Raw genomic sequence first — 26,566 nt, forward strand, 5'->3', positions numbered from 1 at the left:
ACAAATTTTTAAAAACTGTGATAGCAGTATAAATACTATTATATAAAAATTGCTATTGATAACAGCGTATTTTCCACGATGAAAAACATTTGATATTAATTTAATCCTCTCACACTTGATATTACATATATCCAATGTACAGTTACATATAATTGCTAGCATTGATAATAACATCTGCGCTTAAATTCACATTATTTTCGTTTGTCTGAAGAATTTTCGTTTATATAAAAGTGTTACATAATAAGTTATAACTTGAAACCCTTCGGTTAAGGTGTATAAGGAGAAATACATTGAACGACTTACTCGTCGAGCATGGAGCATAAAATGAAGAGAAACGAAATAAAAGGCATTCAATATAAAGCATTACCATTTGCAGGGAGTATGTTCAATTCTGCGCCACCGGGAAGTCTAGTCAGCTCTGATCCAGGTCCACCTACCAAGGTTACACCACCAACCATTTTATGCGTGGTTTGCGCGTCTCCCGCTCGTATCCTTGTTTGAGCATCTGCAATACAATTGATAATTCCAACATTACTAAATAGTCAAGAAATTAAATCAATGTTGCACATGAAATAAGCTACTTAAACAATTATATTCGGTTCTATAGTTATATCGATTGTTTCGAAACAGCATCATAATCACTAATTATTTCTCGCATCTAACGCTAATATACATTCCTAATTATTAATGGCAACAACAAAGTAGGATAAGATCTCTAAACTTTATGACTCGATATCACAACAGTCGTGTGTATATATATGACGTTCATAAATTTTCTCGATATATGTCAATAGAGTTCACTGATACAGGTTACAAATTTTGTTAAAGCTAAAAGGTACTTTTAACATTTGGTTTGAATCCTAATAAATCCTTCCTCTCTCGACAACGTATTTTAACATATTCTACCTTATATTCGATCGAACCAAAACAAAAAATAACATTACTTATAGCAGGCACGGCCAACATACGACCCGCGTAATGAGTGTATATGGCCCGCGAACAATTTTTCAATATTAGTATTTAACTTGTAGTAATTTATTAATCGAATGAATCCATACTTCTATATTATTTAAAAAAAAACTCCATTACAAAGAATGAGAACTTTTATACTCATCTGTACTCGATATGATCTGTTTGATGTTCATTTTAATATTTACTCCGGACCGTGAAAATATATTTCTTTTTTCCCAACCGGCCCGAGGGCAAAAGCAGTTGACCATGCCTGACTTCTAGGATCATCTGATACATTTATTAACGGCACGCACATGACACTCATAAATGCACAGAGCCGTGCAAACGATTGTTTCAAGTTACTCACTCGTCACATTCAGTGCAGGAGAATGCGCGGCGAGGACTAACGGCCTTCCCTCGTTCGTCGAGTGCACGAATGTAACTGGCCTGACGTCATTCGCGGACGACTGCACGGCTAGGGCCAACGGCCTGTCGTTGTTGGACAGATTAGAATGCACGAACGTTACCCTGTTGTCGTTGGCCGTGGACGAGTGAACGACCAGCGCCACGGGCCTTGGCTCACTTCCAGTATTCGATTGCACGGCGATGAGCGGCCTCGATTGATCCGACGAGTTTTGCACGGCCAACGTGAGCGGCCTAGACTCGCTGTTGCCGCCCGTGTGAGTGACCAGAAGCTGCCTCGTGTCGCCGGGTATCACCCTCAGGCTTGACCCTAAGTGCTGAAGTGTCGGCACAATCGTCGGCAGACCTTGACTGTTCAATATTTGAGTGCTGATCGGCAGGTGCAGCTGGTGCGGCTGCTGCACTATACCAGTTGGCGAACTGTTCACTTTCTCCTAGAAATTTTATTTAACGTGTTATTCGTAGTTCGAAGTCGGCTAAACTTTACATTTTTATATGATGCATGCTCTGCATAATTTTCGTACAGGGTATTACTAACGTTTAATGTACCGAAAATATTCATCACTTTTCAATTTATATGCCATACGATTGGTAACATTATACGTGATCAAAAAATTGCAAATAAATGATGAATTTTTAATATGTAGTTATTAAACGGCGTTATATTTAAGTAAACCAGGTATAAAATTCTTTTTTTTATATTGAAATAAATTTTACTACCCCTTCCGATATTTAATTATATACTCATTTTCCGATACGAATATTATACAATTTATTATCGCGTTATAGGACTCCTACTTTTGTATACGAAGAAAAATAAAAATGTTGCATTGTTGTTAACTAATTTATAGACAGAAAATTCATATAAACTAGCCCTTTCACACGCTCAACAATGCGAATTTATTCTTGCACCGTAACCACACACAAACGCTAAGCACACGTTGTGCCCAAGCGGGCTTTGTTTTGCTTTTGCTCGGTGCTTTATAAAATATTATTAAGTTTTATTTCATGAACTAACCCTTCATACATTCAGAAAGGAGTCAATTCAGAAAAAACTTTAATATACAACACATTCATCCCGAACCGGGATTTGATCCCGGGACTTTTGGATTACAACGCCTTGCTCTCAATCAACTAGGCCAATCCAATCGCCAAAGGAAGTTTCTTTTTACAGCCTAATGTAGCAAATATTATTTACTTTCACACAAGTCCCTGATTCCACGACTTTAGTAGTATGTACTCGCGTTAACGTTCACTATTTATTGCTTTATTCTTCAATCCAATTGAAAACAGTAATTCTTAATTTTATGAACTAAAAGACAATTATAGTTCGTGTTATCGTCATTACAAACAGAACGTGGTCTTCTTTATATTATCTGAATCACAATTTATTACCATGTACGTGTATACGCTGTAATTATTAGGCAGCGAACTAAACACGTTCAGTGGATTACAGATAGATGGAGCGCGGTATGAGTCAGAATCTCGATTCTTTTACCTGTGCCGGAGTGGGAATGCTAGGTGCGGGCGTCCCAGGACTCGAACTCGCAGGTGGACTTTCCCTGGAACTTGGCGCAAGGTTCATACCCTGCGTCTGGCAGACAACAGCCGCAGTGGCAATCTGATTATGGATATTAGAAGTTGTGCTGGTGGTCTGAAGAGTCTGCGGTGAACTGGCCGTTGCTGCGCTGCTTAGGCTACTGGTGCTACTGTACCTCGTCCCACCCCGAGCGAGTCCAGTTACATCTACTTCCATGCTTTCTGAAACTTTCATTGGATGTGATCGATCAAAATTTCATCCGTTCGAATGATCGTTACAACTGGTACGTTAAACCTGGAACTTGATCCGTTTTACAAAAGAAGGAACATCGATAATAACGATATTTTGCTTCAAAATAGAAGATTAATGTTACTCAATTTTTTAATTTAACTTTTAAACGATTCCATTGACGTTTATTCAAGTTTGTCAACACTTGTATTTAACTTTTAAAGGTTTATTTGTGTAACATACGAACGTGTATAGTTATGCTGTAAAACTTACCGCTTCTCGTGGCCGTCACATCGGCAATCGGATTCTGTTCCGGTAGAAGAGTATTAAAATCAATGTGATCCCAAGTGGCTGCGAGTTCTTTCTTCAAAGCTAACAATCTTTGTTGAGCAGCGATCTTTTCTCTAGCAAGCCTTTCCATTTCATGCTCGTAATCTCGCTCCCTTCTCCTCAACGTCTACAACAAATTCCTTGCAATTAAACAATGTACAAAATTTTCAATACACGATTACTTAACATATGAGTATGTAATTCTGTATTTTTTAATATTTCGTATATATCTTGCTTTTTTCCACGATTTCTGATGAGGAAGCGATATCTGACAACGGAAGAATAAAATAATTCAAGTTTCAATAATCTCATCACCCCTTGTTCTATTCTATTACAAAGTAGGCATTCACCGTTTGTTACTGCTACACCAGATTTTAAGTCCTATTCCATGAATGGCAGTTTGAAATTAAAAAACTTTTGCAAGAAACAAAACATGCTATAAAATGGAAAATTAGGAAAAACGTACATTTTCCGTTTTCCCCATCACCCTCTACTTATTCTAACTTCGCAAACCATTTAAATCCCATTAAGCCCCTTTCAGAAAATAGCCAGGAACGCAAAGAAAATGGGTGAAAGTCGGCAGGAACGTTCTCGTATCGTTTTCGAGAATGGTTCAGCGCGGACGTCACACGGTACTCCTGCAGATTCAGGACACCTCTCCCGCGAAATACGATAAAGCCTTCGCATTTGACGTCAACGTGAAAATGCGTGAAGGAACGTGCACGTGACGGCTAAGAACGGTGCCTTGCGAACGACGAACGCGTATTTAGGGATACCATATAGAGGGAGGGAAATATGCGAGAGCGAAATTCCTGCCGTGTGCGAAATTTCGAACCCGGTCAGGTGTGTGGAAGCTCGTGCGCAGTCGTGGCTCGCCCGATCCGCGTCACAGGTTGCTGAAAAATGTCACGTCCGAGTCACGATAAGAGAATTCGTCGAAGAGACGGTCTGCGCACGTTGCACCTTCCACGAGTCGATTTCGTGTCACGGTGCACAATGCATGATTTGGTGCAAGTACGATTTTTCATGTTACTTCGATATAACGCGGGAACTAATTTATGTGCGAAGGTGATCTTAGTAAATTTTTCTTATACAGAATTTCGAATTGAACTTTGAAATAATAATTTTGTATGTGCCTATAGAACAATTAATAATCTGAAATAGTCGAAACAGGTTTATATTTGCTGGATGCACGCCTTGCAGCGGCCGAAATTTCAGGAACGTCTCTCTCTCCCTCTCTCTCCAAACGTGATAAGCGTCCTCGATTCCGATATCAGCAGAAACGTTTCGCAAAGAAACGCACGTGACAGTGAGTACCATCGCTACCGACACGCCGTGCCGCGCCGCGCTGATATAGGCACACGTGGTGGAATCATCGCGGAGAGGGAAAGAGAAAGGCGAGGAAGGAGAGGGAGCAACGACGCGAGCAAACGCAGACGGAAAACAGATGACCGGGATCGTCAACTTGCGCACGGACAACCAGACAGAGAACGGGACGAGGGTACCTCTTGGCCTAAGCTGAGCAAATGGACGAGCGAACGGGATAAAACAAACAACAAAGATAGAGTAGTACAATACGAGAAGTAAGGAGGGAGCACACGAAAAGATGGAAATACAGCGTGTCCCGAAAGCTTCCGTAGAAGCTTTATTCATGCGTTGTACTACTTAAATAATACAACTAAAAACTAAGATATTACATAAACAAGAAGTTATACAAAGAAGAGTAAATAAAATCGGTTCTATTATATCGTTTATTGAAACAGAGATTGTATACTTAAAATTGCAGAATATTATTATATTATTAATGTATAAATCAATTTGTTTAATGATTTTATAAAACGAAAAATATATAATCAACAACTAGTACTGTTCGTAAGCTATAAACTAAACACCCTATGGATATTAAGGTCAATATCGCTATTAGTTCATGAACCACTCGACACTTTCAACAGCTGACACTGTCGATTACTACAGCGAAGACAGTTAGGGACTATATATTAAAAATCCGAAGCTATAATTTTCCATTCAGAAATCACTCTGTCTCTGCTCCAACTTCCTGAAATTTCACGCCATGGGAAGCGTGTGCTTTCCAAAGAAAAAGATTAAAGAACAAATAAGAGTAATAAAAATAGGAAAAAACATTTAACTACCCGTGTTCTGCATTTTATTATGATGTACTGGAAATGTTTCAATACAAATTTATGAGACACCCTGTACATTGCGAAAAAGACAGAGAAACAGGACGGAAATAGACGGTTGTATGTAGAAGGAAGATGGGAAAGCTAAAAGGAGACAGAGAGACAGACAGAAAGAGGTGAGGAGGAAGGAGCACGAAGGCCGTTGTATGAATAGGCGCACGCGCGGTTCGCAAGCACGTGGGTAAATCCGCCTCCAATAGGATTCTCACGTATAATATACACTGGCATATACGCAAATAGCGTTTTCGTTTCTTTCTACATCTTATCTATCTTGCGCATCGTACTTGCCATGGAAATCGTGTACATGTACTTTATTAGACTTTATCGAACCCGCATATACGCAAAATTGGCGGATTTTTCATCAACTTAAAAGAAGCAAAAATAAGTCGAACGCGCCCGAGACGTCTTAATATCTACAGTGGGTTATCAATTTCCTTCCATTCGTATCTCAGTTATATACTTCGTTCCTGTACCTCTTTTGCCGGGTATCCCTTTATACGATATTTATTAGTCCAACACGTTCAATCTGTCCAACGAATTGTCCTACTGTCGTGTCACTTAACGACTAATCATTTCCATTACCCTCGGATTCTTTTCGTGCGTACTTATCGACTGAACTATTATTTACGAATAACATCAAGACGAGCAAAATATGAAGCGAAATATTTCCACGGGACCTACTACATGTACCTTCTGTTTTGGCATTTAAGCTTTGAACAAAAGCGACGCAACCTCGCTTCGCAGCTACGACAATCGTGCTAATCTCCGAAATAATATCGTAGGTTAGTCAACGATCTTGAAAATCTGGCAGCTATTCATGAAGTTATTATTGCATTGGTAATCGTGCGGCATATTTGCATGTCGCGCAGTTGCGCGCAGTACTCTGGAATTAACCTAAACGCCAAGACGACCGTAGAACTCGATTGTACCTAAGATTCAATATCGATGTTGAACATATATACTACGACCTTTCGATAATGTTTTTACAACCAGGAAAGAAATACATCTAAATGCTCTCTGTAACCGTAACAGACGCATTTCATTAACTTTTTAACGCGATCGAAACGCATAAATCTAAAAAATTGTAAACACGCGACGCAACTACCTACATACGTCAGCGACATGTTTCCAAGGGCATGGTCGATCGGTCAATTAGAAATTCAGAAACAATAAACCCATTTAATTGCGCGGGAGTGTGGCATTAGAGTGAATCGGCGTGCAATTTCGCTACGTCGAAACGTGGCGATGCGCGCCGTGCTACTTATCATTAGGAGTCATCAACAATGGCGTCGAACGATAAAAGTTCGGATAGCACCGTGTGCCGTACGTGCCATGCGGCTTGACACCAATGGCCGCGTAGTCACGTGGAAGTTATATAGGTATGGTGAGCTCTACATGGAAGAGCGCAGTGTGTATACGCGTACACAGAGGACGCGAAATACCCGAAGAGGTGGAATGACACGAAGCACGCGAGCAAGACGAGGAAAGCGAACGTTTTGCGGTGGGGAGAGACGAAGGATGACCTAGAGTGAGAAAGACGAGACTCGAAGGAGACGGAAGAGAGACACGAACAACGCTGGTTAGACAAAGACGAGAAAACGAGGAGAGGAATGGGTGGGGAGAAACGTATAGGAAGAGGAACTATTGAAACGAAACGGAGCAAGATTACATTCACGAAAGTACGAGATAGAAGATGTACGCGTAAAGAAAGGTCGGGAGCGATCCGGAGGAAACAAGCGAGGGATAGGAGACGAGGCTAGGATAAGAGTGGGGGCAGCGAGACAGAAGAGATAAAGACGAAAACACGAGGAAGAAATAAAGTGGTGGTGGGAGAACAGCGTGTCTAGAAACGAATCCGTGTGTTGCGAACCGACAAAGACCGCAAGGCTGTAGGACAAAGACGAAAGATGAGATAGTAAAAATAGTAAAAAAACAATCATTCTCGCGAAGAAAAATAGAAACAACATATCACAAACGCAGGCGTGTCCAAGACCGAAAAAAGGATAACGATGAAAGAAGTAAAAGAAATATGATACTACGGTTTTGTACGTACGATGGACCGATACGTATGCCGTGTGTGCGTGTGCGCGCGCGTAACGGAAAGAACCAAGCAGATCATGCATGTAAGTAAAAAGGGAAACATGCGTTAGTATAGAAAGAAAGAGACAGAAAACACAAGCTGTCTGGTGATAGGCATACGAGAAGGTGACTAAATAGTAGAAAGAAATGGATATAGGAGCACAAGTAGGGACTGCGGGAAGAGACTAGAAAGCTGGTAGAAGGGGTTTCAGTTGAATCACGAAAGAAGGGAAAGGAGGAGGTGTGGTCGACCTTCGCGGGGACGCGTGTTCACGCGAGACTCTTTCTGGTCATACCACGTAAAGTTAATGTCCGTTTCAGAACTAGACCGAAAATGCACCAAAAATAATATATGTACAATTATACCATTAAACTGTTTGTTAGTAAAACTAACCAAGTTTATAGTAGTTAAATAAATTTGCTTGAATCCCATTTAAAAACACATATACTTGTCAAATGTTTCTACACCGAGGAAAATCTATCCTTTGACGGTTAGAAATTCGCACGTTGAAATCGATATCCACGATACACATGGACCGTGTGAATCAAATGAAAGAATTACGTATTTTCGTATACGCATATCACAGCAATCTGCATAAATAAATGAAATTTTATTTCACAGAAATGAAACGAGCAACTCGCGATATCGAAATCGTTTGGACGCAACTAGCCGAGCAATTCGCACTTGTTACGATACTAAAGTATACGAGCCTAATCTGTGCGACGAGCATGCTAGACGTCTTTGTTAGATGTACGTAAACAATGGATATAATCCTTGTGCAAACTTTATTTTCGCAAATGGCCTGCATGATCTATGATAAGTGTTTCTGTATACCTATTATACTCTCCAATGAATTCAATGCGAGTTTACATTTTAATTTCTTCCAACACCTTAATTTCACAGCCGCTGAGTAATAGTAAACTACAATACCAGATCTTGATTAGTCGGTATGTACATGCTATGATACAAATGTGTGCAAACATGTCTTGCAGACGCTGCTTATCTATAGCGTCGTTTAAAAAAAAAGAGAAACAAATATATATGAGACAGCAATTACATCAATTTTATTGTACGATGCACATGAAAATGGTCTTTTCCACGTGGTACGGCAAAACCGTGTAGATTGTTAGTTTACATACCTGTATATGCCTGATCGCGGCGTGAAGAATCGAAAGGTTCGACGATTTCTTTTCTTCCTGCGATGGTAGTTGCCTCTTCAACAGTTCGAAACACTCCTTCAGGTGCGCCCTCCGATTTTTCTCCAATTTGTTATGCACTTCTCTGGTGCCGGATCGGATTACACACGGTCTAGAAATAGAGAAACGGATATACATGTAGACAGGCGGTATTTTCTGATTACGCCTGGCCTCTGTTTCAACTCATCGCGTCGACGACAGAATAATTTCCGCTACTCGAAATCCGGCGATTTTCGCAGCTGCCGTGTATAAAGCAACATCATTGTACACAGTATACAAATCTCTGATATGTTTATGCGCCGGGATAAATTATGCTATACGCTCGAATACCTCTAATTTGTCAAGCGTCCTCAAAAGCGACTCGCGCAAGATGCTTGGCACGACACGCTACGAGATCATGTATATCGCGCTTGCATCACTGTCCGCTTGAACGAAATTTTTTATCAAAACTATCTTCAATTAATTTCCTGCATTTCCGTGCTTGGCAATTGGACTAACTCGGAGCAATTCCTGTTACTCTTCGATAGATATTAAGAGCGAAACAGAACGGTTAGAATTTTGGTAATGGCTACCCGGGAGGATAACGACGATGTTCCATTTGAATCGTGCGCTATTGAAAGGATACGTGTTTACATCTTTTTTTTTCTTCTTTTCAGTCTCTCATAAAAATGAACACGTGTTCATGCAATAACGGTTCTGCATTAGAATAAACATTCCTTCAATTGACTCTTCGAAATTTCTGACTAAAAGAGTGATTCAATCTTAAACGCATTTCTGGCGTGGCATAACTGTGCGCTTTAGCGTTCATTGCTTCAAAAACAGTATATACGTGTATCTGCATTTCACGATCCTAACAAAAATGATCCTATTCTATCATAAAAGCGTACATATACCGTATGCGCAGAGATGTGAAGAGCAAAAAAGTTAGTAAACGAGATTTACAAAATGAATCGTTTACGCGCGAGAATAATATACTGGTGGCTAACGGAGTATATAAAATCGTTCGAACTCGGACAATAAAGCGTTAAGATCGGGAAACGAACGGTAGACGAATTACGATGATCCTGGTTGTAGGAGCGGGCGTGTAGCCGTTGGCCGCGGCGCGGTAACCGCGTACGAGCGATACGTTACTACACGTCTCGGTCTCACGGCGACGCGACATGGCAAGTGACGGCGGCGTGCGCGTGCCATTCACCCTGGACACGTGCACCGCGTGAATGGGTAGCGGAGACTCTCTTATATACCCCGACGCTGGCTGCCCGTCCATCGAGAAAAGAGAGAACGGTGAACAGACGCGGGGAGGGAGGGTACGCGCGAAGCAACAGGCTGACATATCGGGCGAGAAGCGTGAAGGAGACCAACGACACCGCGGAACCGTGGAAATGCGAAAAGAAATACGGAACGAGAGCGCCGCGATAACAGAGGAAATAATTCTGCCGTGGCCCGGAAGTGGTCAGGCGAATCTGAGGGGGTTTGCGAAAGGGATGGCCGAGGGAGCGGACGGGAACTTCGAGGGTTTAGAATTAGACGAGTCTATCCATCAAAAGTGATGACATTTCAAATTTATCTATTTTATGTGTTTTATACATGCGTGTAGTTTTTATCGTTATAATTAGATCGCGCGTACACGCATGCGTCGAGTATATCTTTTAATCTATGAAACAGGCGAGCTGAACACGCCGGGAAAGTGAAGAAACGAAGCTATGCATTTTTCTTTTAATCGTCTAAGAAAAATATGAACTAAAGTAGAATGAAATCGTTGAAGTTCTTCATTGTAACGAAATGCAAGAGAGTGTACCAGGTCATTTCATAATTAATTCGAGTAAATCGTTTATTGAATGGTAGGTGATTATTTCTGACGTGACTTGATGGATAGGTCAATATGACTCTAAGTCCTCGATCTGTAAGGGAAGTTTCCAATGGTACATAGTTGAGGAGTAACGGGAAGGTAATGAGGCAAATGAATATCTTTAGAAATTGGAGTGTACATGTATTGTATTTCGTTGCAAGAAATTAATGTGTGGTCCTGTTTAATGTCAACCAAAAGTTACATCAATGGCTTTCAACTCAAATATTGTCCATTTCTCCTGTATATATTCGTAATAATAAATTCGGGAACATACAATAAAAAAAAATTCATTATACCATAGTGTACGGTAGGTAAATATATGCGCAGCACAAAGAAACGGTTAAGAGCTATTTGTACGCCAGTAAAGTAGAATAAATTTGGGTAAAGTGGTAATATATACAATATTTGTGTTCTAAACCATCGAGATAAAAAACTGTGAAATTATATTAGCGTAACGTCCGATCAAATTGTTCGTTTACCACGTTTCCGTGGTAACACGTTGGCCTGGATTATCGACAGAAATGAAATCTCCGTTAGAGGTATTTAAATTGCTGAAAATACAATACAAGTCCTATTTTTCTCCAATCGTCCGGACTTGAAACTCTGATCAAAACGCGGAACATGCTAATCGTGTATAAAAAGGATTATCTAAAATGTGTTAACTGTGTAAAGTATCGAGCACTAATATAAATTTGCAAAAAGCATGGTATATCCATACAATGAATAGGAATATGGAGATCGTTCATATACTATGTTATTCAACTTGAATCGCAACTCTCATTCTCCGCGGAGTGAAACACGGATAAAGTAATCTCGTAATTGTAACTAGATTTTAAGCGATTTCTCGTTATAAAGTTACTCACAATTGCAATATTAATTTCATTGTTCTTAAACCATATACGAAGTACGTACTGCGGAATTTATTCGGTGCTTCTATTGGTATTAGTATTGGTGAATGATCTCGATCTGTATTTTGTTTTTACACGCTTCCACGTTACTCATTCCTCTGTTTTTATTTTTGTATCACGTCTAACAAATTTTAACTTAGCTTTTTTCGTACCTTCTGTTAGTTTAAAAAGTTAACAAGAAAAAAAAATAATTAAAAAAATACATAAAATATTGAACTACAGTTAAGATAAAGTAACTACTTCTTTGAAATCTATCTGTATCAAAAACTCTACAAAGATTAATTTTTAGTTACAAATTTTTATAAATTTTTTTTTTTTTTTTGGTTATATTTTATTCCATTTGAATGTGCATAGAAATTAAATAAAAATAGTTTAAAAGATTAACAAAAGAAATAATTTGTATATAGGTGGTCGTTGGACCACAAAACACCACGTATAGACTTAAACTAAACTATATTAAACTAAATTAAGCTACATTAGATCTACATTATTATAATTAAAAATACGCTAAACTAAAAGAGGTTTTTAATAATACGCCAGAAGAAAAGACGAATTCTACACCTTATCCTAAATTTGTTCTAATTTAACCTTCCAAAGCTTATTTATACATCACTTAACAAAGTAAGCCTATCTTAAATAATTTATACGATCTTATTCATACAATTCGATTCGACACTCCCATTGCGAACTCGCGGAACGAAGATTTCTCGCCGCAAAAGTGACGGTCCAACCCGTGTAGTCGGTCAGGGGATGAAACAGTACACGTAGAGGTAGCGCTCGCTTTACTTTAACCAAGTTCGATGTCTACCGTTAAATTCTCGCGAGCGAGAGGGGAAGCGGGGATGAGTCGAGTAAATTTAACCGTGCAGATCTTTGTTAAATTAAAGCGAGCACTACTTGTATCGTCCAATCGTCAAACTGCAGTTCGAGAGGTATTTGAGGAGATAAAGAGGTACGGAATCGGTCTCATTATCTCCTCTTTCCACTCCAGACTGCGCTCGCGCACGCAGTCAATAGTTCTGCGACGATTGAATTCCTCACGGTGTCGTATTACACCATCCGCACCAAGAGCGTTAACCCTTAACCGTCGACGAAATTCATTTTCTTTACGAACGATATTATAATCTACTAAAACGTATAATGGAACTACAACTACGATAAATAAATCGAAGCATAAACAAAACGTAAACTGGTTACACTTGGTCCCCCCGTAAATGGGATCTTTCTTTTTCCTAGTTAATCTACGTATTGTATATATATATACGTAATGTCCCGACGACGGGTTCACGTTCGACAATTAAAGGTTAACGAGACGTACATCGTATCGATTGGAAACGAGGTAAAAAGAAATTCGAATAATCTTACCCGTTCCGATGCTTCTTACTGTCGTGGCCCGGCTCAACGTCGACGACGAGATTGCCGACGTTCTGCTGCGAGTGATTCGAATTATGATTTTCCACATAGGGATTATGCGTGTTGTTGTGATTGTTGTGGTGATGGTGATGTTGCTGTTGCTGCGGCTGCTGTTGTTGCTGTTGCTGCTGGTGGTGAGGGATGAGATGGTGCGACGCGGAGTGAAGGGCGGTCAGATGGGCCGAGTTCGCGCTCGCCGAGGGCGGCGTTACTCGCGTGTTTGAGATCACGGGACTACCTCGGGAACCAGCCGAGTGATTTCCGTTCGTCCTGTTGTTTTCCACCGGTTCTTCCTCTGGAAAACAAACGAAAATTAATTCCCTCTAAAGATTTTCTAACGACATCGATACGATCCGTAACTGTCTCTCTGCTCCCCCTCTTCTCTTCTTAAATGCGCGCACCTATGTTTAAAAAATTCCTACATTGCAATTTTTAATTTATTGCTATTTCATCGTTATTCTGCCGTCGTGTGCTGTCGTGCACATGTTAACATTTAAATTTTCAGTCAGTATTTTTTTTTCTTTTTAAGAACATACAAAATTTTTAGGTAAAAAATTACTAGGTAAAAGGTGATTTACAGTTGTAGATTTACTTCGTACGTTTCGTGTCTCGTTAACTTAGTGGCGAATGTGATGTTGTCGCGCGTTCACGGCAATAGTGCTTAAAAGATTAGCTCTTTTAATTCGGTACGCTTGTTTATGATACGGAAGCGTACATTGCACAACTGCTTCTTTCACTTTGTAAAGTTTGTAACGTGAAGTTTTGTTTCTGAAGATAACAATATCTTACGCGCAAAATATAAATTAAAACGTAATATATACACAATAGTATATGAAGCATGGTTATATACATTAGCCTTTTTGCACATTTGCGGCGCATGCTAAAGTGCAACTTTCATGTATGCATTTCTTTAACATAACGAAAACATTTAAAAACATATCGTATTAACATACGTATACGTGCCAGTAGATGTATTGGTAAAAAAATTTGACAAATGGCTGGACGCATTTGAATTTCTTATACTTTTCAAGGAAATGAAATAAGCGCAGAAGCTTCTTGTTATTCTTGATAATTGCTGTATCTAAAAGGTGCAATATACCTACTATAAAAACCTAGTTTTATTCCATTACTACTGTATTATTACACTTCATTAGCATACCACTATATTAACGGCAGAATCATTAGTTTCCAAGCAAAAGGAAAACACTATCAGTCAATTATAATTGTTCCTGTCATAAAGGAAAACTGTCATAAAGAAAAATTCCGATCACAGAGGGTTAAGAAGGCGGTTACAAATTACTCTGAAACCGTATCCTAATCATTGCACCTGAAAAGGAAGTTCCTTTCGAAAGTACCGCACAGGTGAACGTATTCAGACGGTTCGCCGCCAAGAAATTCTCAGGTAAACGCTTTTCTATGGAAGGGGACCGTAGAAAGGGAAGATTTTACGGCGGTAATGCCCGAGCAGTTGGCTGGTCTTGAAACTTTCATTCTGGACAGCATTCACGAAGGCACAGCAATTCCTTGCGTTCTACAATGCAGACGACAAAGCCTCCCCTTGCCCATTCTGTTCTATACCCGAACCTGAATGACTGTGTTCTCGCCTAAGATTAGCGGATGCTTCTCTGGAGTGGCGATGGCTTCGATACGCGAACCTCTCCATCTATTCCCCTCGTACCAACACTTTCTACATTTTACTTACAATTTTTTTGGCAGTAATTGATCTTTCGTGCTGGTCTACAAAATTATTTCAAAGCGTGGCCAACTAATCAATTTTGAGCCCACAATAAGGGAAACGGTCTGTTCAAGCTTTAACCCTTGTACGGTGTTTGAATAAATGAAACTGTTTGAGAATTGTACTACGGTAACACATAGTCGTGTGTTTGAATGGATTTCAATGCAATATTATGTGTTTCAGTATATGAATTATGGACAGAACATGTTTACGAGAAGTTATTAACAGTCTAATTTTCACTCTAGATTGAATTATCTAATAATAATGATTAGATGCTGATAAAGACATTACGTTAAGACGTTTAACTAAAGAAGACTAAAATACGTTGAATTCTTCATGCTTTATGTCGCTTAAATAATATTGTTGCAAGGTGGCAAACGATATTGCTAATGGAAATTTTATTTGTACCGACTATCGTAATTTCCAACGACCAATAGTCTGCGTACAACATAGTCAACAATGTGTCAAATAACGATTGTATATTAGAAAAACATCTTTTTATGGCAGAATAACAACGTTTGATTACCTTCGGTGTGACGTTGCAATTTCACTCAAGAACTCTTCAACTGTTTAAAATGTAATAAAATTCAATTGTTTGCAATTAAACTCCTAGGATAATCGAATAATTCTTTTCTCATTCTGAATCTTAAAGTTAAAAGTACGTCTATCAAAGAAACTCTCAAATTGAATACCAAAAGCAGAAATAAAAATGAATTGAAAATGAATAATAACGAAATTACGTTCGTTGCTTCGTGTCGAAGAAAGATAGCTTTGAAGGTACTTAAACATACGCGTGCCCTAATGCTCTGAGAGCTCATAGGTCAGTACACGGCTCGAGCATGCGCGCAGTCATAATCTTGTGGACTTTCATTATCAACACGTTATTTATTCTTCTCGCAAAGAAAATGTTCAACCGACAAGTATGTTACCGCTGACGTTCACCTCCCTTTCGCATATTAAAATTTCTGTCGAGTGTAGGCAGCTAAGCACAACCAATTATGCCAAGCGCCAGCAATTGATAAGAGCATAGAAAAAAGTAGAGAAAAAATAAACAGGTTTGAAGAGATAAATGGAGTTGAGGAGAAGACGGTTGGAATGAGCTGTTCGCGAGCGGCCGAAACGTTTCGCTACGACGATCCTGCAGGATCGGCAATTCTCGCGCGCAGAGAGCCGCTCGATTCGTCGCGATGCTATAAATTAGCGCAGCACGTGTACGCACATGCAACGAACTCATTCATGTACCAGAAGACTTGGCAAAGGTCCGTCGCATAGCTCGACGCTTCCTAAATCTATTCCGGGCTTAAAGACGGCGTGTACGTACCATGGGAACAACAAGTATAAGGAGACACCAACGATATACCTTGCACTCGACGCACGCCTGCCGGCGCTGCCTTCGACGAATAACACTAACAATAAAACGTGGCTTCCAACGCGGCTCTGCAATCTCTACCGGACACGACTGTCTCGCCGGCAGCCTAGCGAACGATGCAAACGTATTTTGCTTTCTCCTCTCCCTTTCTCTCCTGCTGAATCTTTCCTTTTTTTCCATCAAACATTTTAGAACGTTACACCCGTTCAATTCTAAAAAATATCGTAATGGATACGTTATCTATACAGTGTTCTCTCGGATAATACTCAGTAGAGTATTAGTAATACTGTACAGTACTTGATTTTAAATTTGGCAGTAGATTAAGAATTGAACGCGTATCGATATTAAGTTATTCTTGCGCAGTAAAAAGTAGTTACTTATTTTTATATGAATGTGTATATCAAAGATAAAAATTTATTTATATATATTTGTTTAAACGTTCGTTAGGTATCGAAGATATTCAAATTGTAGTATCGAAGATTTCCAAATGACACGCATCATAAAGCAAATCTAATTTTCATTTCAGATTGTTCGACGGTTCAACTAAAAGTTTTTGTCATGGACCATTATACATTCATTGTGTCTTTTTGTTTCAGCGCAAGGAATGTGTACGTGTTACATTGGTGAAAAAAAGGTAAAGTAAAATTGAAATCTAATGGTTCGCTCAAAGTTATTACGTTTGAAATTAACTGAACCAATACTTTTGACACCTCTGCCAATAAAATTTGCATTTACTCGCTCTTAGCGTGTAATAAATTTAATGGACAATTTAATGCTCAAATATCTAAACTACTTTGTCAAATGTTACAATTTTAATGAAAATTTTGCTAACCAATAATATATCAATTTCAACTGCTTAAATCGAACTATCAAAATTTTCATTCAGATTATAATAACGATACATTATTAAAAATACTGAATAACTAGATACTTTCAATGTTCGATGTCTAAATAAATGACTACTGAAAAAGATAATTCCTGAAGTTAAGATGCAGTTATGTTTTAACACAATTATTACGTGTTACAACTTTAGCACAACATTCACAATTTTGTAGATATCTTTCAATTGTTCGTTGATCTTTGTCGAATAACCTACTTACTTCGATGGATTTCTCGAAACAGGGACAGGAAGTCTAACATTGCGTAACAGAGATGACGCATTCGACAGGTTAAATCCTTTAGACGATTTTCGCATTTTATCTTATGTTCCCATCTGCACCAATTTATTCCAAGCTTTCATCCCAGCATTTCATTCCGCACGAGATAAAACAAAATGAGCAAAATGTAAATCTTTGAATTTATCCAGTATAAACCTACGAAACTGAACCTAAAAAATTTTCGAAAGTAAAAGGAGATTCGCGATTTTTATATAATTATTAATAACAGTTTTTTAGTTCCTCCGATAATTAATATATAATAAGGTGGATGGATGAAATTAACACCCCCTTGGACAACAAACTGATAAGTACAATATGACGATAGTAAAGATTTCAGAACTCTCCCGTAAAATTGAAGTTGAATTAATCGATTTATCTACTCGAAAGTAGAAGCTAACTTCGTTAAAGAGTGTGCTTTGATGAAAGGATATTCAATTAGAGACTCGGTTATTTAAGAAATACTAGAGATTAACTGCTATAAAAAGATAGTCGAAGGCAAATAAAAATACTGTTGGAATAACAGATAAAGAGAAGTATATTGCTCAGTCGAATAGCTTATCCTTGACCTAAAAATAGCAACCTCCGCTAATTTCTTATGTCCAAAACTGATATCCACTGACGCGATCCTCCTGTTAGCAAATTTTTAATGATACATCATTTAAGTGTGCTTACAAAGAAAAATCACCAAAATATATTATATTCATATATAATCAGACGAACGAAAAACTGAATCGAGCCAGAAATTCTGGCTGAAAATTCAATCCGAAAATTCCGAAATGCAAGTCGTGCTTTTTCAACGCGCACGCGCGCTGACTTTGCGTCGTGCCAGCAACCACGCTATCAACTAAAAGGAGAAAGGCTATTAGATTTGGAGCATCGGGGGAAGTTCGAATTTTCAATAGCGATTTCCGTTGTCGCGATCATAGACGTTACACACGCGTCACGTCGGGTTCGAACTGTAATAAAGGAGAACACGGAAAGCGCCCCTCTATCCTTTAGGCCGGTGACGTGTGTTTTATTAAATTAGGAATTATTTATTCAATGCGCGGAAGTAAGAAAATTGTTCTCGTTGCTCGCGTCTTGAATTATTCAACCGACTGATACGCGAACCCGTTCTCACAACGCGAAAACTTTTTTCTTACGGCCGATAAAACGAACAACGTCTCGTAAAACTCGCCAAGACCCGCCGGGAACTTCCCGTCCGAAATATGAACATAAATTGGGACGACGAATTACGGAAATGAAATTTTTAAACGACTCACAAAAAACAAACTACGAGAATGTTTATATAATAATAGAGTAGAAATATGTAATTTGAATTGAATTGATTGGATTTCTTATATGAATAACTGAACGTACAAAGGAGAGTTCGTAACATCTATAGGAGAGGAGAAGTTGCGAGGCCAAGATTAAATACGATCTATTGTAATTAAATTTTGAAACGAATCTACTCGAAACAAACGCTAACACGATAAAAAAAAAGAAAAAACCGGCTTAAAATTAAACGACACTTTCGCAAGTACTAAATATCGAAACCACTTAACCGATAAGAAATTTCTCGCGCGGACGATTCAACGCACGATCGAGAGTCCACAAAGTTCGGTGGAAAGGGAAGGATCCTAGATTAGAGACATTTTAGAGAGAAATAATTCGATAATATTACGAATACTACTCGATATCGACACCACCTAACCGATAACGAATTTGTTGCGCGGACAATTTGTAAAGTCTGATGGTGAATAAGTGCTGTAAGCGACGAGATTAAAAGGTGGTCGAGGAGAGGTCTAGACGGACGTTCGAATGGTAATTCCTCGCGATGAGCTAAAATGATCAGGGACGAAACAACATGACTGGCCTTTTATCTGCCGAGATCGGCATGAAATCGAGCTGACGACTGGAGGTCAAAGTAACTAGATGTAAATGTAAGCACGCCTGTTGAAATCGATGTCCACGCCACGCGATAATCCTCCGACTGAACCACGACTATTTCAGATCCGTTAACAAATCGGTTGGGGTATAAATGGTGAATAGCGATGTTCCCGGTTCGTTCTTTTCATTTATCGCTACAGAAAGAGAATCTCATCCCGCTGTAAAGTTATTCCGATGAAACTCGGTGGGAACGGTCTGATACGTACAACGTAGATTATTTAATCGGCTGGAGCGTAGATATTTACATATATATTGAAAACAAATAATTATATATATATCATATGATAAACTTTGTGCGCTTAAAAGATGATATATTTCGATGAAGCTGTACAATCGTTCCGCGAATACATGTATTGTCACTTAAAACTGACTAACAGTTGTTTTAGACCTTATCCGTACATTAATAAAGATTCGAATGTTTAGTCTTGGCAACGCGTGACCTTGACCGTTGAAGCATAAAACACTGTTTCAGCGTTTAAACTGCATCGCTTGAAACAAAATGTACGAAAAACTGATGCAATTCGTATGTCGTAATACTGGTTCACGTGAATCCAATTGATGCTTCCATAATTAACATAAAAGATCAATTGAAAGAAAAATTTGTTGGCAAAAATATTCATCGTTCAAGTATTTATCGTACGTGTACCACGTGATCCAATTGATCTCAAGTATTTCCCTTTGAAATCAAACAACCAAGTATAAGTATAATTTACTGATCGATATCGATTATACTGTTATTTAAAATTTTCACCGATCTAGTCCCGCTAGTTCAATCGCTGGTCCTGTTGTAACGCGAGAACCTAACGTTCAGCTAAAGAATATTTATAGGCCGTGCGCGCGTAACCACTTTAAGTCGAAGCATCCTCGATGCTGAGGAAAAAAAGAGACGGCTCCTTTTAACGGCGTCTCTCTTTGAACCAATCCCCTTCAAACGACGGGACCAACTTTAATTGCGTTCCCAATACTAATCACGTGAAACCGTCATAATCGGCTGGCCATCGATCATCATTAAACTCTTTCGAAAGTATCAAAAATTCTCCTGGATTAAACCTATCGTACATTACATCTCTTTTTCTGATAAAGTAACAAATTAGCGAGAACCTAATTCTTTAACAAAGCGGGAAAACTCTTTCGTCTTTGTGCATAAAATTCACATTTAGATTAAATGTTTCTTACAGTATTTTTCATGTTTGTATCTAACTTCAAATACTTGTTTAATGTCGATTAATTCGAATACTACGTTGAACTATTATTGAAATAAATCATGTCTATCCTCTGTATCCACTTCTCGAGGAATGTATGAAAAGTTTTTCTCGTTTCGAATCTCGTTTTCCAATAAAAAACCAGCTTAAAAATTTATCGAGTCTGTGTGTTAATTCGACTAACTTCTGACTGAACCTGCTCACTGCGGATGCCAACGGGTACGTTGACAATTTCATTCGAGATTTTCAACACCCGAGTTCAATTGCGAGTTCACAAACAAACTTAAACCATTCAAAAAAATTTTCAGATTCGATCACCTCCAAAACGAAGGGATAAACAAAACAACTTTGCGGTACGTTCTCGGCTTATTTTTAAATGGCGTCTAATTTACTGCTGTACCACAATCTTCGAAATACCTTATATACACGAAATCTAGTTACATGAATAGCAGGCCTTCCTGCAGGACTGACTAAACAATGGTGGAAAGGCAACTATTATCACAACGTTTCAATTATTTGAATATCATTCTCTTATCCTCCAATATAAAAAGAGCTACCAGGCACAATATAGTATACAGACGATAGTAAAATAGACAATTTTTTATGTAATGTCACTACGATTTGTAACTACAATAACAGTGAAAGTTTTACGAATCTGTATCTACGGATCAATATATTGTACAATCGATCGTACAAATTTGTATACACCGCTAAAGGTTCAAATATTTAAAAGAAGAGATCAGTTTTCGACATTTAACGAATGTTAATTTATCTGACAGTTAAAAATTACTCGAATTCTGAAAGGATGGCAATGTGTCATAGACATATTTAGGAGGAAACATAATTAATAGAAAGTAAAGCTATTATAGGCATATCGAACAGTTTCAACGAAATTTATTGTTACAGACGGCAGCTTGATATTTTTTTGCTTCGACCCAATAATCCCCCGAATACAATTTTGTACAAATACAATCCTAAATTACGAATTTTCCCCACCGACTCGTCCCTGCGATCTGACCTCGAACGACCACGTTGTTTCTTCTTAAACCTTTAATATCTATACCTACGCGTACGAGCACGTTGCGCAATCAACATCGTTACAGTGCAACGAAGCGAGCGTAAACGTTGCACCGGTTGCGCGATGGTGTGATCGATAAAAAGTGCAATGTATTTTACCACAAGCTATTTTGCCGCCTATCTTTCCCTCTCTCTCCCTCCCCTTCTCTCTCTCTCTCTCTCTCTCTCTCTCTCTCTCTCTCTGTCACGCGTTCAACGACTATCTCGCGCTACGTAGTTCTATTTGAAAACTGCAACAACAAGGGATCGCTGCTGCTGCTGCTGCCTAGCCGATGGTTAAGTACAGTGTCACGGTCACGATAGCGGAGTCGCGAGCGAGCACGTGCCGCGTGATAAGGAGCGAGACGTCCGCGGACAAGATGAAATGGAAAATCGATGGGATCACGTAGCCAGCCGTGTCGAGCGGCACGGCCGGTGAGCAGCGTTAGCGAGAACGCGCGTATAATTGCCTTGATGTCACGCCAAACCGAGCCGGTTTTAAAATTAGAACCGAAGGCACACACCGGCTGCGCGCGCTCCGACAATTTCGCGAATCGAACCGGCGATCAGAAAGAGAACTCTGCGCCCGATGGACCCGCCTTGTGGCGTAATTCCATGGTTTTTCTATAAACACAACTATCGGTAAAGAGAAGCTCTTTCTTTCTTTCTGGTCTAATATATGTACGCGCCTGTTCAAAAGTATCAAAAGATCCCCTACTTCTAATTAATTTTTGTTGCTGTTGTCAGATGTATAGGGTGATCTACAAATCGATCTTCGTAACATATAGACTGACTCGCACTGAAGAATTTACGGATAAAAAATGATTGTCGGATCCCTAAAATCGTTCATTCGATACAAAAACATTTCTCACGTATTCAACATATTTTCTGTGTTAAACTGCCTGTTTACGTGACGACCGATTTTTGAACCACCTTGTATATGATTTATACGTGAACTTTAACCTCGAGTTATTTCCACGATAGATATTAGAAAACAAATTCTTTACCAGTCGTTTATGTTTCACTGGACGAAGAGCGTTTTCATTAAAATTTGTAAAAATATTCGTGAAATAGAATACTATCCTGCAAACCGTATTTCGAATTTAACCGCAAATGATTAATAATCAAGTAAACGCGAGTTCTAATCGCTTCATAAGCCATTGGCACGGAGATTATTGTTTTAGACGATCAGTTAGCATGTAACCCACAACAGTTTGCACAGTTAGTCACGGATGGAAAAAAACTGGGATGAGTCGAGCCGTTCGAAAATGAAATTTATGTACAGCTGCGGTGTAGAGGACGATTACGACCCGTTCTTCGTTTTAAACGGCGTGCGTCGAATGTGCATCGGTCTTGCGTGACGTAATTTCGTGAAGTTGAGTTCCGCGATGCATGTTGCTTTGGCATCGGGTTATATTCAATCGATTTAATAAAAATCGAACGACTATGCGATACGGCACGCAGTATAATCCAAGATATCCCCCTCCGGCGTTTCGAACGGAACTTTTTTCATTCTCTGTCCCAGTCATTCAGATTCTCTGTTTATAAATACATAATAACAACGTAAAAAGTAACCAGTAAAAAGATCAGAGCTGCGATATCCGACAGCATCGTAAAAGAACAACTCCGCTATTCCAATCACGTATACACCGTAGTAGATTTTGCTTTGTTGACATGACAGCGAGTAATAAATAGTTTTCAATTCAACAAAAGATAATATTCCAATTTCTAAGTGAAATTAAGCATCGTTCAGGGTGCACTCTATCTATTTTTAATTCGTTGATCTCGAACAGAATAATTAATCGCTACAGTCGCTAGCAAAAGTATTCAAGGCATAAGAGGAATGTCTCGAGATTCTATAATATCAGCGGAAGTGAAATATAATTATGTGATCTATGTAATTAGCCTTCGAACGCTTTTGTGCAATGAAACGTGGAGGATAGAAAAACTTCCGATTAATTTTACAGCGTAATGACCGTAGCGTTATTCTATTAATTTAAAAAGCGAAGAAAATGTTGGCGAAACAACAGTAAAGCGCATATAACTACCCGAGTTTATCGCGACTAATCGAGAGATACAAATTACGTGTCTAAAACGGTGTAAAATCGTGATTGCCCGATACTAATCTATGATCGACCCTTAACGAGTTTCTTCTATCGCGATCATTCATTCATAAATAAGGAAACGTGGCAGAAAAAGCTGGCTCTCTTTCCGTAACAAGCCTGAAACGGCCGCCTAGTCGCGGTAATCACTTGCTCCCCTTTCTATTCAATAACGCCGCGATATTCTCTAATTATAGGGTCGTATTTACTCAAGTAATTGATCGATAAAGGATCGTTTAAAACGCGTTTATCGTCGGATCGCGGCTTTATCGTCGTTTCCGACGTTAAAATAAATGTACCGTGGACGACCATGCAAGCGGTTCGCCGTGGAAATGTTCCTCGCCGCTCTCGATAGTTGAATCAAAAATTCAACGACGATAAGAACGCACCAAGGCAAACAAAGAGGCAGCTAAGTGCGAACGGAGAACGCTCTGTACACGCAAGAATAAAGAAAAAGGAAGCTAACACTGAAAACTCTTTACAGAATTTCTCGTATTTTCACGTTAAATAATAACTAGCAATAATTTCTCAAAGTAAATACCGTGGAATGTATGTGCGCACGAGTTATATCTGAACTTGAGAAAACAATTCAAGTTTTCATTAAGAAACGTGAAAACAGATTTATAGCAACACAAGTGGGAACTTTTTTCTTTGTTGTTACAAAAGACTCGAGTGTCAATTAATCAATGAAAATATAATAAAAAACGAAATCGATCCACATTTAGCTTTTTATATGTAAAACCCAGTTATATATAACATGTAAAATAGTAAGATAAATGTATATGATTCAACTTAAAAAAAAATTGAGATGGGTTAGTCTGGTGCAGATGGATTTTACGAAAATTGTTTATAATTGTTTACGATACGAATACCGTTTGGTTTAGCATCGTAAAAACGAACAGAATTTTCGTAATCCGTGCATCACGTGTGTGATTCCGAATTAATCCTGAATAACCTGAAATAAAATCTAAATTTGTTGGACATTGTTTTCTTTTATTATTACTATACAGCTATACTACCGTAATTTATTTTACACCACTGTACTGATAATAGCCGGCCTACTTATTTATAAGAATGATTAGTTTCTGAATTTCAAATTAAAACCAAAGCTACTACAAATTTATAACGATAATAAATCTCAAATTTCTTTTTCTGTAATTGATGGAATACGGAAGAAGCTTTTGTCAAAAATTACAGTGATCGTGAAAAATATTGGTATACCGTTATACATACTTTAATATCTAGACAACGATTAATTGATAATAATAGTTAATTTATCAAACTTTCGAATTATTGCCAGCGTAATACTGTGAAGATGAAATATGGAAAGTATGATTACTCATTAAGATAAAAATATGATCGCCTAATTACCTGCACATATAATATATTCCATTACGAAATGTAACTTCGAGTAACAGATGATTCTGTTAACCAATTACGTTTCTTACTGGCGTAAACAAACGAGACTCTGATTCTAACGAGCCGAGTAAGAGGAACGCGGGAAAATTCATCGTCGGCAATCAACAACAGCTCGTATTACAAACGACAGTTAGTTAGAGCATCATCGACGTTTCATCAGGGACAGAAAAGTCCGAGACGTCAGATCTAAAGATGAAAGGCGGATGATAGATTGTCGCTCACCGAGCAGATAATGCCGTATCCACTTTTTCTTAGGCGGGGGCGGCATCCAGCTGCGCACCGGTTCGTCGTTGACGACCACGTCGATTATACCGACAACCTGCGTCGGCAACAGGCTATTCGCGTCCCTGAGCCCGTCTACATTGTTATTCGTCTCGTTACCGACGTCGATCGCGCGCTGCGCTCCCGCAGCTTTAACCGCGTTCAAATTCATACGAGGTTGGACCGCCGCTGTGCCATCCGAGACCAACAGAACTCCCATGTTCCTGGCGATCGCTCGATCTCGCACACGCGGACCACGAAAGAAAAACAGAACGAGCGTACACCCTCGCGCACCAATAGTTCGAAATACACGTACACCAAGACACAGTCGTTCCTCTGCGTTTCCTTCGTTTCCGTCTTTCCGGAAAAATCGACTCTTTTCTCAGAGTACGTCCGAGGAACGTTCTAGGTTTCCACGTGCGTATCCATTCGTCACTCTTCCCACGTAGAAATTTCTACTCCATAATCCCAGATCGTCCGCATATAGATATTCCTCGAATCCGTGAATTTTTGATCAGGACAATACCGAGATCGTGTTTCCTTCTGCCGGTAACGTACCCTCCGTTCCCGGTCTGGTAAGCAAGGATCAAACGAAGAAAAGATTCCACGAGGAGCCGAGGACGAGACGCAGTGGTAATTACGACGACCGTTATTGCAATGGGTTTTCGATGTAGAAGGCTGGACCCTTGGAACTTTCTTCGGCAGGAACTTCGATTGGTATGCAGCACACGGTCACGCGCCGCGGAGCTTCCCCTTAACGACGAGCGCGCGGTTTTTGCCGGAATACTCGGCGAGACACGAAGCAGCGGCGCGTATATAAGAGGAGGTAGATAGACACGTCGTCGTCTGATGGTGCTCGTCGAGCACGCATAGCCTTGCGACGACCGATAAAACTGTCGTGCCAGGACGCGTCGAACAGGCCGACCGGTCAAAAAGAAGTGGAAACGACCGGGAATGCGAAGCGCGTGGAAAAGAGAGAGGGCTGCGTCACAGTTTCACACAGGGTGGGGAAGCGGTTACTACGAGTGAGTATATACGACGAGGTCGTCGTATGTACCGGCTGGAAAAAAATCACAACTTTCGAAACACTGTCGGCAACGTGCTCGGGACGTGTCGCTCCTGACAGGTCCCCTTTACGTCTCGAGACGTCTAGAACTCCTTTGACATCGATAGGCTCCAACTCGGAACTCTTCAATTGGATTTCCTTCGAACGAAGGCTT

General features: G+C 39.4%; 1 protein-coding gene across 7 annotated transcripts in view; it reads right to left on the reverse strand.

Moving 5' to 3' along the window:
• LOC143422476 (uncharacterized) overlaps positions 1-26,566 on the reverse strand; it is a 38,933-nt gene that overhangs the window by 1,094 nt on the left and 11,273 nt on the right. For 6 of the 7 annotated variants that reach the window (XM_076893146.1, XM_076893149.1, XM_076893144.1 and 3 more), the window contains 6 exons: positions 13,069-13,411; positions 8,890-9,058; positions 3,416-3,599; positions 2,873-3,141; positions 1,319-1,808; positions 368-505 (listed from right to left, as the gene is read on the reverse strand). In XM_076893146.1, coding sequence (XP_076749261.1) covers positions 368-505; positions 1,319-1,808; positions 2,873-3,141; positions 3,416-3,599; positions 8,890-9,058; positions 13,069-13,411 — 1,593 coding nt within the window. Of the gene's footprint in view, positions 1-367; positions 506-1,318; positions 1,809-2,872; positions 3,142-3,415; positions 3,600-8,889; positions 9,059-13,068; positions 13,412-25,307; positions 25,665-26,566 lie in introns of those variants that run through there. The other variant, XM_076893142.1, reaches the window with a different exon arrangement.

This window comes from Xylocopa sonorina, chromosome 3 (assembly GCF_050948175.1).
Source record: "Xylocopa sonorina isolate GNS202 chromosome 3, iyXylSono1_principal, whole genome shotgun sequence".
Classification (NCBI taxonomy): Eukaryota; Metazoa; Arthropoda; class Insecta; order Hymenoptera; family Apidae; genus Xylocopa; species Xylocopa sonorina.